Genomic DNA, 17,692 nt, shown 5'->3' on the forward strand with positions numbered 1-17,692 from the left:
CACGAGTATATTCTCTTAATTTCCGTAAAATATATGCTTTTGAATATCCTTGAATATTGTATTTTGTAAAAAATATTCTCGAAAAAATCTGCAAATATACTTTTTTTATTTTTTGTGAAGTATCCTTCATAACCCAAGAGCATTGTCTTATTTTATTGTCCTTAATACCCTTGAGTATTGCCTCTGCGTTTTTTAACAATGCTTCAGAAATCCACGGGAAAATACAACTTAAGAGCGTTGATGCTTTAGCTGTGAAACATATCCTTGAAAAATTCACTAATATTTAAAATGTATTTTAGAAAATATTATTAAAAATCCACGAATATTGCAACTATAGAATGAGAAAATTATCCTTAAAAATCCGGGAATATTGTCCCTTGAACTCGCAATTTCACAAAAATTGTGAGAGATATATTGAATTTTCTGATATTTTGAATTTTCCCATAGTTCAGTTGAGAAAATATCCTCAGAAAATGCATAGATATTTTCTCCAGAGTTTTTGTGAAATATCCGTGAAAATCAACTAATAATGTTACAATATATTTTGAAACATTTCATTTAAAAATCTACGATTAGCGTCTCTATTTTGAAATTATGTCTCTGTAAAGTCCAAGGTATTGTTTTTATAGTCTGTGGAAATTATCGTTAAATATGCACAAGATTTGCTTTTGTACTTTGGGGGAAATATGAAATATGAAACTTCACAAGTATTACCTATATAGTTTTTTAATATATATTTGAAAAATGCACTTGTATTGCATGCAAATTTAAGAAAAAATCCCTTAAAGATAGCTCGATTGAAGAGGAAGATACTCCACATTCAATGCCTTTTAGTTTGTGGAAAATACACTTTAAAAATCAATTTCTCCTACCTCTATAATCTGTAGAAAATATCCTTGAAAATTCAACAAACATTGCGATTTTAGTTTGCAGGAAAATGTCCTAACGAAATACCCGAGTAGACTCGAAAAGAATGCTTGAAAAACTCATGTGCTTCGCATCGATAATTACTGGAAAATATTGTTTTACTTTTTTCAATAATTTTGTTAAAATAACTTACAATTTAAATTTTTTATGTACGACACTCGAATTCCTCTCTTTAGCGTTTACAAAAATTAATGTTACATAAATTAAAAAAAAAAAAACAAAATAAATTCCGCCCTTTAAAATAAGTTACTATGTCACACATACATATCTCCTATTTCAACACGTAATACATTTATGGGGTCACAATTAGCCCACCCCCAACATTCCATGTAACCATGCTCTATAATAGAATCAACAATACTAGCACTTTACAGTAAATATTTTAAACGCACATAAATTGTTGTCACCCCTTTTTTTGGCATTGTTGTCCGTCGGTGTTTATCGTTTTCGAAAGTAAGTAATTTTATGGGTCGGATGTCGTCGGCTTTTGTCACCGAGAAAAAAAACACCCATAAAATTTAACACACTAATAACATAAAATTACTAACAAAGAAAATACGCTTATATAGTCATTATGAGTGATTACTATCCATCCTGCCTTCCTTCCTTCCGTTTTCAGTCATTGTTGTCAGTTGCGTTCATTATTTTCTTCTTTAGTGTCTTCATGTCAGCGAGGGCGGCGTATGGGGGTAGGGCTTTGGGTTTCAAGTGATTGTCATCAAATAATTTGTTGTGACAATATTTTCACTTTGCCTTTTTCCATGTAATTTGTCCATTGAAAGGATCATTTAAACACTAATGTCCTAGGTGTCATGTTTTGTTGTCTAGTTTTTTTTTTTAAATAAATAGCAGAAACAAATTGCTTAACATGTCATTCTAATTTGACACATATTTTGTTAATGACAATAAGTAAATGAATGCAGTGGAATTTGTAGTGACGCAAAAGATTTTTTTTGTAAAAAGGCCTTTACAAGCTTTCATTAAAAGTCCATTACGAGGTTTTTAAAAGACTTTTATAAGCTGACCTTAAATATCTCTTTAAGAAGACATATACGGACTTGCATTAGAATATCTTACGAAACCTTCAGATTTCCTACAGAAATTTTTATGGTCTAAAAGAAGTTAAATGGGACTTTTAGGATTTTAAAGCCTTCCAAAGGATACGTAGCTCATAGGGGTGAAATCACAAAAGAGGGAGATTAATTGAAAAAATGAAATGAAAATAATTCAAAATATGTCCATATTTTTGCCATATCCTAAAGGAATATGGAGTTTAAAAAAATTATATAGGGAAGGTCCTAAAATTTTAATTTTGCATTTTTGTATGGAACATCATCTTTCATAGTCTACAAAAAACCCGTGCCGTTTTTGCCGTTTTCAAAAAGTGGTGAAGAGAGTAAAGTGATTTTGCGGTGAATGTATTTTGATCCAGATCTCTTACAGCACATAGTGGTAAGGGTATTACGTATTTGTGCATTTGTTTGTAACATGGAGAAGGAAGCAAGATAGACCCAAAGTTACTTTTGAGAATCTTCATAGAATCACTTGTCATGTCAGTCCGAACAAAATGCAGGGCGTATTTATTATCCGATAGAGATGAAAATTGTCAAACAATATTTGTTTGGCCCAAGGACGAACCCTATTGAAATTGGTGAGAATCGGTTCAAATTGAGATATAGGTCCAATATACAGGGTAAGATGAAAAAAGTGCAACTAACTATAGACTGCTGTCATTTCTAAGCCACTCGTCCGACAACTGTAAAAATTATTCCAGTGATAGCTCATTATATTGTTTACAAGCGAAGAAAAGCATTTTGGCGAGAATTTTTTCAGAAAGAAAGTTATTCGTGATGGAATTCGAGCGTTATAGCGTTAGAACACTCCAGCATTTAAATGTGAATAAATCTTTTGTGTCTCGTACCATCGCTCGTTACCGTAGCCCGAAGTCAAGGAAGTGGATGGAAGAAAACAGTAATATCAGCAGAAATTGTTCGAAAAGTAATAGTTGTCGGACGAGTGGCTTAGAAATTACAGCAGTCTGAAGTTGGTTGCATTTTTTTCATCTCACCCTGTATAAGGGAGCTTTATTTAAATTTGAACCGATCTTGATAAAAACCTGCGTCGCAGTGGCCGAAAAATGGCTCGTGAGCTGACAATATCGCAATATTCCATTCGGCACCGCAACAGAAAGAAAATAGAATTAAAAGAGCTAAAGAGTTGCTTCGCTTGGCCGAAAGTGGTGAGCTGCCGAATTTGGTTTTCTCCGATGAGAAAACATTCGTTGTCCAGCAGTTTGTAAACAAATAAAATTGCCAAAGAGGTCAGCTGAAAATGTGCACCCCCGGTTTGCCATCAGAACTCAAGCACCGGCCATGGCGATGGTGTGGGCCGCCATAACAGCCAATGGTCGCTCTCCGCTCGTATTAATCGACCGTGGCATCAGAATAAATGCCGAATATTATCGCGAAAATATTCTGGAGGGTGTATTAAAGCCTTGGGCACGCAAACATTTTGGCCGCAGACCTTGGACATTCCGACAGGACTCAGCACCATCGCACTCAGTACGCTCCACCCAAGAATGGTTACAAAATGAGGTTCCTCGCTTCATTTCCAGCGCACAATGACCACCAAAATCTCCGGATACCAATCTGTTGGGCTATTGTGTCTGGAATATTTTGAAAGTAAGTTTGTCCCTAAAAAATACTAAAGTGTCGATCAAATCAAGCAAGCGCTTCGCCGGGAATGGGCCAAAATACCACAGAGCAACATTCGGGAAGCGTGTGACGGTTTCATTGGCCGTTTTAAGGCCATAATTCGTGCCAAAGGTGACCAATTCGAACAAATTTAAACTTATACTAAAATTTGATGCTATTTCCGATATTTTTTGCTTTCATTTAATGCAATCTAAAAAAATATAAAAATTATGGAGTTTGTCTTTGTGATTTTTTTTATCTCACCTTGTATACAAAGAATTTATAAATAAATAATGTCAAATGAATATTTTTTTTAAAAAAATTGCAAACATGTGACTGCCTGACATTATCTTCTTAACTGTACCATGGTCCTATCCTACATTTAATTTTTTTTTTCATTTTTTTCCTTTCCTATTCTAACAGAGAATAACTAAGAGGCCCAAGTGTACTCATATCGTAGCACAAGTGTACTCATATATGCACAAATAACCTTTAAATGGTAGCTTTGATTTACAATTCTAACTGAGCTCCATGGAACACACACCTGAAATTGGCAAATATCCAATTCAGAGATTTATGTCTTTACTACATACAGAGATTGAAATAATAAAGTAGCAATTACACATTTTTTTGCCTTTGCTTTAAGGATAGAATTCAATAACATACTGTACATGATAAATGCAAAAATAATTTTAAATTGGCAGATTTTTTTTTAATTCTTTTTTGCTGAAACTCCCTTTAAAACAAGCATAACATTTATAAACATATGTACATACATATGTATGCGTTAAAAGTAATCCTATTACTGTGTAATTTTCCAAATGTTTTTTTTTTTTTGGTTATACAACTTTCTCCGCATCCAAACTCCCACCGAATCCATTACGAAATAAGAGTACATTGTACGGTTAGATGGATGTCATAGACAGATTAAAAGTGACAGACTGTGTACTTATAATAATGGCTGGTATTAATTTAATTCGCTTGGAAGGATGTCTGTCATTACTGAACAACGAATATGGATTACTGTCGTTCATTATTTATTGTTTGGTTTTCCGAGACGGAAATAATGAGATAATTAGGCGATTAGCGTTAAGTAACAAAATTGTAATGGAACGGTTTTTGTGGGGCTTATATCAATTAAAGATTAGAAAAATAAATAGTAAGACAGAGTTTTGTTGTTAGAAAATTACACAAAGAGAAATGCATGTAATAACGAGTTTGATGAAACATGTAATAACGAGTTTAATATGTAAGACCGAGTTTGATGAAATTTTGATACATAAAAATTGAAATCAATACATGTGGAATTTGGAAGTTACAGGACTTACTTTAAAATTTTAACAAAATTACAGGTTCATAATTATTGGTGACTTCAATATGCAAAATGTCATGGCTTCAAATTGTGACAACATTCCTCAAACATATTCCTCATGTCTAATTATGCCTGCTATTTTTATACCCACCACCATAGTATGGAGGGTATATTAAGTTTGTCATTTCGTTTGTAACATCTCGAAATATACATTTTAGACCTCACAAAGTATATAAATTCTTGATCAGCATAAAATTCTATGTCGATTTAGCGATGTCAGTCCATCTGTTCGTCTTTGATAAAAGTTTACTCAAAGGTATATTATGTCTGCAGGACTTTTGGTATTTAATATAGCCCCCTCCCCATATTCGGTATTTTGATGAATATCGAAATTTGGTATTTGAACTTTGTAATGGATACTACAGCCTACGACAGAAAATTGTCTGTGCGGGTCCACGTTTTGGTATAGCCCCCATATAATAGTACCTCCCTAAATTCGGTATTTTGATGATTTTACCTACATTATTCACCGAGTTTCGCATTTGACCAAGTTTCGCATTTGAATATTGCAATGGCTTTTGACAAAAGTTGCCTATGCACTTCGTCGTATAGTCCCTATAGGTCCACGTCGTCGTATAGACCCTAATATAACAGCTACATTCGGTATTTTTAAGATTTAAACATAATTTTTAACGGATTTCATTTTTTGAAAATGACAAAATTCGTTCCAAATGGTGGAAGGCATTAAAAGTTCGGTCTGGCCGAACTTATAGCTTTTTTTATTTGTTTTAAACTGATACGCTGAAACGTTTATGAATATGAGGCACAGGTAAGACAAGATCCATACATACACCAAGCCGTGGTCAGGGTATTATGTTTTTCTGCATTTGTTGTAACATAGAGAAGGAAGCGAGAGAGATCCATAGTTACTTTTGAGGATCTTCAATCGACATGAGTCGATTTATGCATGTCCGTATGTCCATGTATTTTTGTAAACAAAGTGCAGGTCACATTCATTGCACCATCGAAATGGAATTTTGCACAAATCATTTGTTTGGTCCCAGGTGAAAATCGGTTCAGATATAGCCATAACTCCCATATATGTATTTCATCCGATTTGGTGTTTAAGTCCCTCACATTCGTAATATGCGTTCCACAAGAATGATATTTGGAAACAGATATCAGATACAGCCCAGAAACACCTCTGCCAAAGTTTATTAAGATCGGCTCAGATTTGAATATACCTCCCATACATATCTTCAACCGATTCTGGGTTTATTATGCACCAAATGGACAATATCAGTCCAAATGACCTGAATTTTGCCATATCTGACGAATTAAGTCCAGAATCAAGTACTTTAAATTCGATGCAAATCGGTTGAGATATAGCTATAGCTCCCATATATATTTTTCAGATTTGGTGTTTAAGTCTCTAACATTCGTAGTATTCACCCCACAAAAATCATGTTTGGTGCAGCATAGAAATATATTTGCCAAATTTTATCAAGATCGGTTCAGATTTCGATATAGCTCCCATATATATCTTCAACCGATTCTGGTTTGGTTTTTGAAGTATTGTGGTAACAATTATGATGCAAACTATTGAGTCAAGTTTAAGATGTATTCACCACAATCAATAAGTTTCTAGTACATTTTTCGATTTCACCATACAAGTTTTTCTTTCCAAGTTTTTTACTAGACAGCCTTAAAGTATATAAAATATCCGTAGGTAATTCAAAAAGCATAATAACAAAAAATTGTGGTGGATAAACCATTTTATGCTATATATCCGCTTTAAGCAGAAATTTTGAATATAACATGCATTACTAAATAATATGTAAATTGATGTTTCTTCATAAATGTGAACCAATTATTTTGGCATATCAAAGCCATTGAGGTATATTCATAATTAAATTTAGTTTCAATAATAATTTTTAATTCGTATTTATATATTTTGCGTATTTAACCACACCATTTGCATTACGATGCCGTTTAAAAACCAAACTGCCTAAAAGTATGCTAAGGATATTACTCAATGTAAGCAATGTATGAATTAAACAAAGTGAGGTGAATTGGCAGCTTATTGACTTTATGTGCAGTAAACGTATTATTCAATGGCAGACTCATCTTCATAACGTCGGGAAAACCGTATGAAATAAATAAATTCTTTAATATTTCAAAAAGTTATACAAGAAATAATGTTATATTTGCAAGGAAACAACCAATAAAGAATTGTTGCATTTTTGTGTATTGCTTCTAAACCACTTCCATTCGACGAATAAATAAAAGTTTTATTTTAATGCATTCAAAAGAAACGCCCAATTCCAAGCAACCAAAAATGCAAAGACACACTTCCCGCTGATCCTTGAACAAACGGATGTAGCTATTTTATAGTAGAAAATCCAATAAAAATAATGTTTTTTTCAGTATGTAGACTGTCATTTGTTATGTGACACGACGACGACGACATCATCATCATCTATTAGCCATGTATATATCTACCATGTCAATGAAGACACGCACGAAGTCGAACAGATGTTGTTCAACATCCAGATGCTAACGTCAAACAGCAGATAAAAACTTTGCAGAATTCACTTAAAGCCAATTTTAAAAACGTAATTTATGTATACCAATAAATTTTGGAAACAATGTGTACTCACTTTCGCTGAAGCGAGTTTGATGCTGAAGGCGGAAAGTTAATTTAAAAGGCATTCATGCGTAAAATTTTATTCATTTTTTTTCCTTTTTAAGTAAAGACAATACATAAGACAGCGTAAGGAGTTACTTAAAGGGATCAAGTGTGTGTGTGTGTGTGTTATAAGTGTAATATAAAAACAATTTACACATTATTGAAAGCCATAAGAATGTGCGTATGGATAAAGAATTTCAGATATGCAAAGAGGAAATAGTAAACCAGAAGAAAGTTGGGTGAGGCCGACTGTATGATACCCTATATACGTATCACATACATGTATCATGGCTTTAGATTAGTCACAATTTGGAAATTATATTTAACTCTGAATCGATTTTGAACAAATTTGACAGAGGCTTTTGTACCTTTACAGGGTGAGATGAAAAAAACTGCAACCAATTTTAGACTGCTGTCATTTTTAGGCCACTCGTCCGACAGCTGTTTAAATTATTTCAGTGACAGCTCATTGTATTGTTTACGAGCGTACAAAAGCATTTGGGTGAGAATTTTTCAGAAAAAAGTTATTCGTGATCGAATTCAAGCCTGATAGTGTGATTTCTTTATATTTGGCTAGAAAACCACAAGTGGCTACCGTTAGAGCACTCCAGAATTTAAATGTGAAAAAATCTTTTGTATCTCGTACCATCGCTTGTTACCGTGATACTGGTAGCGTAGCACGACGTCAAGAAAGTGGACGTAAGAAAACAGCAACATCAGCAGAAATGGTTCGAAAGTAAAGAAGGGTTTCGGGGTTCGGGTTCGGGTTTCGACCCGGGTCGCAGTGGCCGAAAAATGGCTCGTGAGCTGAATATATCGCAATATTCCATTCGGCAAATATTGAAAAATGAGCTCGGGGTAAAGCCATTGAAATTCCAAAAAGTGCAAGAACTTGCACCGCAACGGAAAGAAAATAGACTCGAAAGAGCTAAAGAGTTGCTTCGCTTGGCCGAAAGTTGTGAACTGCCGAATTTGGTTTTTTCCGATAAGAAAACATTCGTTGTCCAGCAGCTTATAAACAAACAAATGATCGCGTGGACTTGTGCAAGAGGTCAGCTGAAAATGTGCACCTTCGGTTGGCCCCCAGAACTCAAGCGCCGGCCATGGTGATGGTGTGGGGACATCAGAATAAATGCCGAATATTATTGCGAAAATATTCTGGAGCGTATATAAAAGCCTTAGGCACGCAAACTTTTTGGCTGCATACCTTGGACATTCCAACAGGACTCAGCAACATCGCACTCAGCACGCGCCACCCAAGAATGGGTACAAAATGAGGTTCCTCGCTTCATTTCCAGCGTATAATGGCTACCAAAATCTCCGGATACTAATCCGTTGCACTATTGTGTCTGGAGTATTTTGGAAAACAAGGATGGCACTATACAATACAAAAGTGTCGATAACCTCAAGCAAGCGCTTCGCCGGGAATGGGCCAAAATACCTCAGAACAACGTTTTCAATGGCGGTTTAAAGGTCATAATTTTTGCTTTCATTCAATAAAATTTAAAAAAAAAGTGTAAAAACCATGCCGTTTGACTTTGGTGCAGATTTTTTATCTCAACCTGTGTATATGGGAGCTATAGCTATATTTGAACCGATTTTCCAAATTTGATGTTTTTGTTTTTAGGCTGAATTCTGTCGAAGGTGCCAAAAGTCAGGTCATTTGGACTGATATTAGCCATTTGGTAGACAAAAAACCTAAAATCGGATAAAGATATATATGGGAGCTATATCCAAATTTTAACCGATCTCTACAAAATATTAAACACTTATTTCTGAGCTGCATCTGATATCTGGTATCAACGAGTGCATAAATGTTGTGGAGTGCACATTACGCATGTGAAGCATTTAAAACCCCAAATCGGATGAAACATATATATGGGAGCTATACCTGTATCTGACCCCAAATTTGATGTACTTGTTTCTATATTGAATTCGGTCGCATGTGCTAAAATTCAGTTCATTTGGACTGATATTGGCCATTTGGTGCACAATTAACCCGAAATCGGTTGAAGACATATTTGGGAGCCATATCAAAATTTCATCCGATTCTCATCAATTTCAATAGGGATCCTTGGGCCAAATAAATATTGTTTTGACAAATTTCATCTCAATCGGATAATAAATGCGAACTGCATTTTGTTCACAAAAAGACATGGACAGACGGACTGACATGCATAAATCTACTCAGAAAGTGATTCTATGAGGATCCTCAAAAGTAACTATGGTTCTATCTCGCTTCCTTCTCCATATTACAAACAGATGCACAAAGACATAATACTCTGACCACTATGAGGTGTAGGGTATAAAAAGGAAATTGTAAATATTCCTTTTAAAATACAATGAAGTAAATGTAGATATTCTTAAATATCGAAATCATTAGAAATTGAAGGAGGTTCAAATTTTTCGTAATTTAAAGGAATTACATTTAATTTAACAGAAAGATATTTTAAATTTCATTTTGCTCTTCTCCTTTTTTTCTAAGTCTCTCAATGTTTTTAAGTATAACTTATTTATCCTGCACTCAATTAAATTAAGCTTATACTAAAATAAATCTGAACAGTTTTTCTGAAATTGAAATATATTCAATTTCATTAAATCCTTATTTTCATGAATCTATTTTTTTTTCAAATCTCTCATCCGCTATATCTGCCACGTTTTTTTGTTGGTATTCTATTGGTGTTTTCTTTCACTTTGGCAACAAAGCGTTGAGTAAACAAAAAAACCTAAAAAGTCAAGTTTAGACGATGTCGAACATTGTGATAATTTCGATATATTTTTCTTTGAAAAACTTGGCAAAGGATAAGATGTTCGGAAAATGAATACAACTTTTCCGAAAATGTTTTTCTTTTGTTGTGCATACATTTCAATTTCAAAGAGGTTTACTACGAAGAGGTTGCCATAACAATTGAATGATCATTGACTTTTGTTACATTGTTGCTGTAGTCAGACGATTTTGGATTCCATTGTAAATATTTTGTTTGGTTGAGGGCATATTGTTATTATGACATAGATAAGGTTAACAAAAAATTGGAATGAGATTGAAATTTAATTGTGAGGTGGATAGGCTGTAAAATAAAATAATAGCTTTTTTAAGAAACTGGAATAAAACATTTCACGGTATTTTTAAAGACGATCAAAGTCATAATTGTAGTTTATTTTATTTTATTTTAGAATTTTTAAGAATATATTTTTCAAGGAATTTTTAAATTATTTAAATTCTGGAGGGTGTATTAAATGAGGTTCCTCTCTTCATTTCCAATGGCCACCAAAATGTCTGGATACCAATCCGTTGGACTATTGTGTCTGGAATATTTTGGAAAGCAAGGTTGGCACTAAAAAATACCAAAGTGTTGATCACCTCAAGCAAGCGCTTCGCCGGGAATGGGCCAAAATAGCGCAGAGCAACATTCACACAGCGTGTGACGGTTTCATTGGCCGTTTGAAGGCCATGATTTGTGCCAAAGTTGACCAATTCGAAGAAATCTTAACTTATTCTAAAATTTGATGCTATTCCGACAGTTTTTTCTTTCATTCAATAAAATTTAAAAAAATATAAAAATTATGGCATTAGACTTTGTTGCAGTTTTTTTTATCTCACCATATATTTATTTAATTTTTTGAACGTGAATCTCGAATGTTTCAAAGCTAAGTTCAAATCTCCCAACAAACTTAACTTTTTGGGGATAGTGTCAAAAAATATTTAAATAATTTTTCTAATTTATTTTTGTTATATTTATGGAAGTATATATTTGAAATATATACGAAATACAGATCGGACTTCTGCGTATGTTTAGTATTTTAAACTACTATTAAGTCATCAAGAAAACTACATGTTTCAGGTTTTTATGTCAACCTAGACCGACTTACTCCCCTACTTTTTCATAAATATTATTTTAGCTGCGCTGCTCAAGAAAAAATATCTCTCTCCAGTCAAGAACAAAACAGTGTTAAGTCATTTTTTATACAAATATTTTTTATCCATTTGCTTTATAAATTATTTTAGCAAACAATTAAATGGAATAGTAAAATATAAAGAAAAATAGAATTTTAATTTTCTCTTAAATTATCTCTTTTTTCGGCTCATGTTCTAGAACACAGTTTTGAGCAGGGCAGATTTTAGGGACTGATCTATGTATGCTTGAATTGCATCTTTCATAAATTTATCTTTCACGTATACTTAATACATTTTCATTTCACTATTATGTTACTCATACGCTCCATCGCACTTCAATGTAAATGCATGTCAAGTGTGAATGTGTGTATGTATTTTGTTCAATATAATTGTATTTAGTTTTTTCTTCTCTCTAACACTTCCTTCAATATTTAATGCACCAAAAACACTTATTCTAGAACAACAAAATGGATAATAACTTTTTAGCTAAAAGCACCTTAAGTATAATGCCAGCACACAGCCAAACACCCTGTATGTAAATGTCCGCGCACCAAATCGCACAAGAATATCAGCACCAACAACACCACAAGCACTCAACAAAAAACAAGCTAGTCGATTGATTCAGTTAAAAAAAAGAAATCCCTGATCGATAAAAAACTAAATTGCACCAAATCTAGTTAACGTCAAAATTAACGAAAAGTAAAAAAAAAAAAAAAATACCAAACGCTTAACTTATTTCAAATCTTCAACACAACCAAACCAACCAAATTATCGAACGATTTAACTGAACCAACACCCATCCACCCACCGACGAAAACCACATCGTCTGCGGCAATCATCAACGTTATCATCATCATCATCTTTCAAAATGGCTAATACAGCTCAATTGCTGAGACGACAAAGCTCACGGGATATTGTATTAAAATCACAAAAGAGTATAGATCAACATGAATTAAGAGTAAGTGCAGCAAGAAATACGAAACGAATCAAATCCTCTTTCATCTAAACGTAGCATCCATAATCATGCTTTCATAGACACCTGTGTTTTGCAGCAACAAAATTAAATCTATTAACTGTTTTTATTCGATTTTCCCATTCTCCCAGGAGATACGTGGCCGTTTAGTTTCCGAACACAGCACCAGCAGTGCGGGCAGTCATCGTGGTCCACATCATGGCACGCATCATGTCGCCCATCACACCCCCATGTATGGGGCCACAAATCAAGCATTTATGTCCGATGCCTTCGATGAATCGTCCGAAGTTGAGGATACAGAGGCCAGCACGACCAAAGCTGTGGCCGAATTGGTGGCAGCCATCGAAAGTGCCCCAGCGGATATTGTCGAGGGTGAAAAGGAGGGCGAAGAACGTGAAAGTTGGGACAGTAAAATAATGTTCTTGCTGGCAACAATAGGGTAAGTGCAAAATTTATGAATATTCAAATGTGAATGACAGGATGTCGGACAAACAATGAAGAGGGGCTGGGCGAGAGTGAAATAAAACTTGGAGAGAAATTCGCTAGTCCGGATTTGTGTTGCACTCAGTTCGAAACTTTAGTGCTTAAAATAAAAAGGGGGAATAAAGATGTTTCCGTGCAAGGAAATTTAATTAAAAGCAAGGTGGATAAACAAAGAAAACTGTGGGAATTTGAACAAAAAGTGTTATTGTGTGAAACATCATAATAACACTTTTGTATTATGTATGGAAATAACTTTTTGTTTCATAAAATAATAAAAACTCACCTCCGTGTCAAACTTTCTAAAGAAAAACAGTATTTTTAACAGAAAAACATCCATACTTAAAGACCTAAGAATTGATTCTATAAAAATTGTGTTCATATGCAATATTTAATAATATATAACGGACCTCCGAAAAGCTCGCTCGAATCTGTACGGAGTGAAATTCAATCGAATTCGAGCGGGAGAGCTCATGGGAAAAAATTGAGCAAATTCAATTTTCCGATAGCCCCCGAGAGCATTTCCTCGTTTTTTTTTTTGTGGGAGCAAAATTCGTTCAAAATCGAGCTTTTTTCGAGCACTCTTTTAGATTTTGTCATACCGTTGTGGAATTTCCATATATGTATATTTTTTCTGTACACGATCAAATCCCCTCTTTTTACCTTCTTTTCACCTCTTCTGCGTTATACAGCAAGATTAAACCCCGTTTGCAATTAGGCATACACACACACAAATCGGAAAAAATATCTTTTCCCACTCATTTACACTCCTGGAGCAAAATCTTGCTCTATTTTGAGCGATTCTGCTCCCACTCTAATTTTTTAAACAGGAACGACTCGGGAGTACTCCCACACACAACAAGAGAGTGAAGAGTAGACTCCGTAATACACTCCTTTTGAAGTTCGCACTAAAAGGGTATAACAAGTACCAAAATGCATTAAAATTTGGAAAAACGGAGGGAGCTAGAGTTCTAAAATGAGAGTCATCCATGGGACGCAGGTTAGAAGTACCAAAGGGTTTTTGGAAATTCGAATTTTAAGGGTACGAACAGTTCTAAAATGGTGTCATTTGTTATTATACGAACCAACAGTCCTAGAAACTTGAAATTATTATGAGTATCAGTGTTGGAAAGTAAGTTTGATATATGGAGGTGATTTCGGAAATATTTTAAAATAATTGTACGAAAATGACTAAATTTTTTTCTGCATACGATCAAATCTTCCATTTGCTATTACACATACACACTCACAAATCAGAAAAAAATATATCTTTGCACTCATGTACCCTCTTAGATTAAACTCTTGCTCTTTTTTTAGCGATTCTGCTCCCACTTTAATTTTTTAAACAGGAGTGACTCGGTAGAACACCCACACTACACAAAAACATGAAGTGAAGTGAAGACCCCGTAAAAATTTCTACTCCCACTATAAATTTTAAACAGGAGTGACTCGGGAGTGCTCCAGCAAAAAAAGGGTGAAGAGTAGACTTCGTAAAAAAACTCCCACTCTTCGAGCAATCCTGTTCGCGAGCAAGTTTCGCTCTCGAGTAAAAATAGCAAATCTGTGCGCTGATATCTATAAATATAAACGCGTAGTAAAATAACTGACTGACTGATTGAGAATCGGCTGAACCTTGAATCCTGAAATTTTGTACGAGGATCAGACTTGGTGCGTATGCGTGTGATAAGGCAAGGTTTTTGTTTTCAAATTCGTACTAAAAGGGAACAAAATTGTACTGAAAATCGGACAAACGGATTGAGCTAAAATTCTGACATTTGGAATTAGAGTCATCGATGGAGGAAAGTAGGATAGATGTACCAAAGGGTTTTTGGAAATTCAATCCATAAAGTTCTAAATTGGTACTAAACTTTTAAAATGTTACAATGTGAACGGATGGAGCTAAAAACTTGAAATTTGGAATGAGAATCAGGGTTGTAAAGCAAGTTATGAAAGGGGTTTTGGAAAATATGTTCGTACTAAGTGTGCGACCTGTACTAAGTGATATCAAATTTGGTACAATTTCGTTGGTAATTTAAAATGCTGGCATTGGAGTCTTTGTTTGTGGTAGGTAGGTTTGTGATAAAGAGGTGGTTTTGTAAATTTGTGGAGTAAGTGCACGAAAAGTACTAAATACTACTATATTTGGTATATTTGGCTATCATGTGTAGCCTGGACATATGGTGTTGGTTTCGGAAATGTGTACAATAATTGTACGAAAAGTACAGAATGGTACTGTATTCGGTTTTGGGCGAAGGGATAGAAATAAGATTCTAAGGTTTAGATTTCTGATGGTATCTATGTTTGAGATTTGGCGGTGGTTTGAATATTCGGTTTTGGTGAAGGGATATACCTGAAATCCACGAATTTGATATTCAGGGCTCTGTTGGTATCTGGAATTGAGATATGGAGATGGTTGTAGAAAGTGTAAGTGTATTGAATGAAAAATACCAAATTTGGTATTGGGTGAAGAAATAGAGCTGAAATCCTGAAATATGATATTACATTACTGATGGTGTCTGTGTTTCAGATATGGAGGTGGTTTTTGAAATGTGTACTATATTTGTACGAAAAGTACTAAATTTGGTATTGGGTGAAGCGATAGGGCTGCAATCAGCAAATTTGATATTGAGGTCTCTGTTGGTATCTGGAATTGAAATATGAAGGTGGCTGAGGAAAAGTGTACCGTAATTTTAGGAAAAGTACTAAATAGTACTAAATTTGGAATTATGCAAAGTAATAGAGATGAAATCCTGAAATTTGGTATGGATGTCACTGTTAGTGTCTGTGGATGAGAAAAGGAACTGGTTTTGGACATAGATTTTATAATTGGTAATGGGTGTATTTAAAGAGCTGGAATAAAAAAAAATGGAAATTTAGGTCTCTGTTGGTATCTAGTGTTGATCCGGTATCCGGTGGTGGTTTCGAAACGTAATAAATTGTACTAATTTCTGGATCACAGTTGCTGTCTAGGATCGAAAAATGTAGATTGTTTTGGATATGAATACTAACTAAATGTTACTAAATTTGGTATTGGGTTAAGGGGTTAGAGCCGTTATCTTGAAATTTTTAATTGGAACCACTGTTGGTTTCAAGAGTTTACATATGGAGTTCAAATAGTTTAGGACAAAAAAATGGATTTGGGATAATTGTGCAATGTTTTTTTAATATCCTCCTCAGTTAACTTCAAAATTAAAGATTTTGAAGACTTTTTTGTGTAAAAAAATTAATTTCCTTGTATTCTTATATAATATTAAAAGCCCTGAAAGTTTGAAAATGTAATGCGATGCATGAAGTTTTGTTTAAAAAATGTTGTAAAACTGAACAAATTGTGCATTTTGAGTCCTTACATGTCCTAACACGAACTGTTGGAACAAATTGAAAATGTTAAGGTGGACTTTTCGGTGATAAAATAACGAGCACTGGCTAGTCTTTAATAAATTTACATTTTATGCTTGAAAACAATATTTTTAAAAAGTCCATACTAGAAATACGCACGTTTAAAGTTGAAATTCCAAAAACTTGGATTTTCTCTATATTTACCGTTATAACATCAATTATCGAAGTGGCACAGAAAAACCAAAGGCATATTCGTCATTTGTCGGTACCCACAAACCAGAATTGAAACATTAGAGCAAGTGTGTACACAGTGATATCTTCATAAGACTCACATTTGGGCCTTAAAGAAAATTTTTTATAAAATACACATTTGGTCCTTACATTAACATTTTTTGAAAAACTGTCCATTTTAAATCTGTGCTTAAATATTAAATAATAATTTTTTCAGAATTTTTCGAGTTTAACTGATTTTTTTGAAGATTTTGTTCCAAAGGAAAAGATTTCAAGCGTTTCAGCCGTTTTTTTTAAAAATACGGGTTGTCTGCCACTTCGTTCAACCTTGCAATTTTCTCGATCAAGTATTTTTCATTGAATTTTTTTATTAAATTCCTAAGGCTTGAGGGCTTTCTAAAACTTTAAATTCTTTGTACTATTATTATATTCTTCTTCGTCGATGTCATCAACTACAATCTCAATAAAAAAACTATTATTGTTTCGAACAGCATTTCACACACATAGAAACACACTTTCAATTTCCCATGTAAACATATTTTCTAAATAAAAAAATTCTTTCAACAATTTCTTCTTTTTTTTTTGTTTGCAGTTATGCCGTCGGCCTTGGTAATGTTTGGCGTTTTCCATATCTGGCACAAAAGAATGGGGGCGGTGCATTTCTGGTGCCCTACTTTATAATGCTCTGCATACAAGGCATACCCATCTTCTATTTGGAATTGGCCATTGGCCAACGACTACGCAAAGGAGCCATTGGTGTGTGGAGTCAAGTATCACCCTATTTGGGGGGCATTGGCATCTCGTCGGCTGTCGTCAGTTACATTGTGGCATTGTACTATAATACGATAATAGCCTGGTGCCTCATTTACTTATTGCACAGTTTTGAATCACCACTGCCTTGGGCGGAATGTCCAACACGTCTCTATGCCAATTATACTTATGATCATGAGCCGGAATGTGTGGTAAGATGGAGAAGGAGATGTGAAGAAGTATTTGATGCCAAACCCATTCAATGAATTGGCTTTCAATATTCTTTTCATTTTCCCTCGAGTACATTTTTACATTTGTTTTCTTACCCATTTACTTATTGATGTGTTTTAAATATCTTTTCTTTTTTCCCCCTTACTTTTGTTGTGTGTGTGTCTGTGGGCCACTT

General features: G+C 34.2%; 1 protein-coding gene across 1 annotated transcript in view; it reads left to right on the top strand.

The window, feature by feature from the left end:
- The window catches only part of LOC101901704 (sodium-dependent neutral amino acid transporter B(0)AT3), a 33,965-nt gene that overhangs the window by 5,704 nt on the left and 10,569 nt on the right, over positions 1–17,692 (top strand). Inside the window, exons 3-5 of the mRNA XM_005186215.4 lie at positions 11,975–12,474; positions 12,621–12,928; positions 17,129–17,498. Coding sequence (XP_005186272.1) covers positions 12,385–12,474; positions 12,621–12,928; positions 17,129–17,498 — 768 coding nt within the window. The 5' untranslated portion in view covers positions 11,975–12,384. The remainder of the gene's footprint in view (positions 1–11,974; positions 12,475–12,620; positions 12,929–17,128; positions 17,499–17,692) is intronic.

This window comes from Musca domestica, unplaced genomic scaffold (genome assembly GCF_030504385.1).
Source record: "Musca domestica strain aabys unplaced genomic scaffold, Musca_domestica.polishedcontigs.V.1.1 18, whole genome shotgun sequence".
Taxonomy (NCBI): Eukaryota; Metazoa; Arthropoda; class Insecta; order Diptera; family Muscidae; genus Musca; species Musca domestica.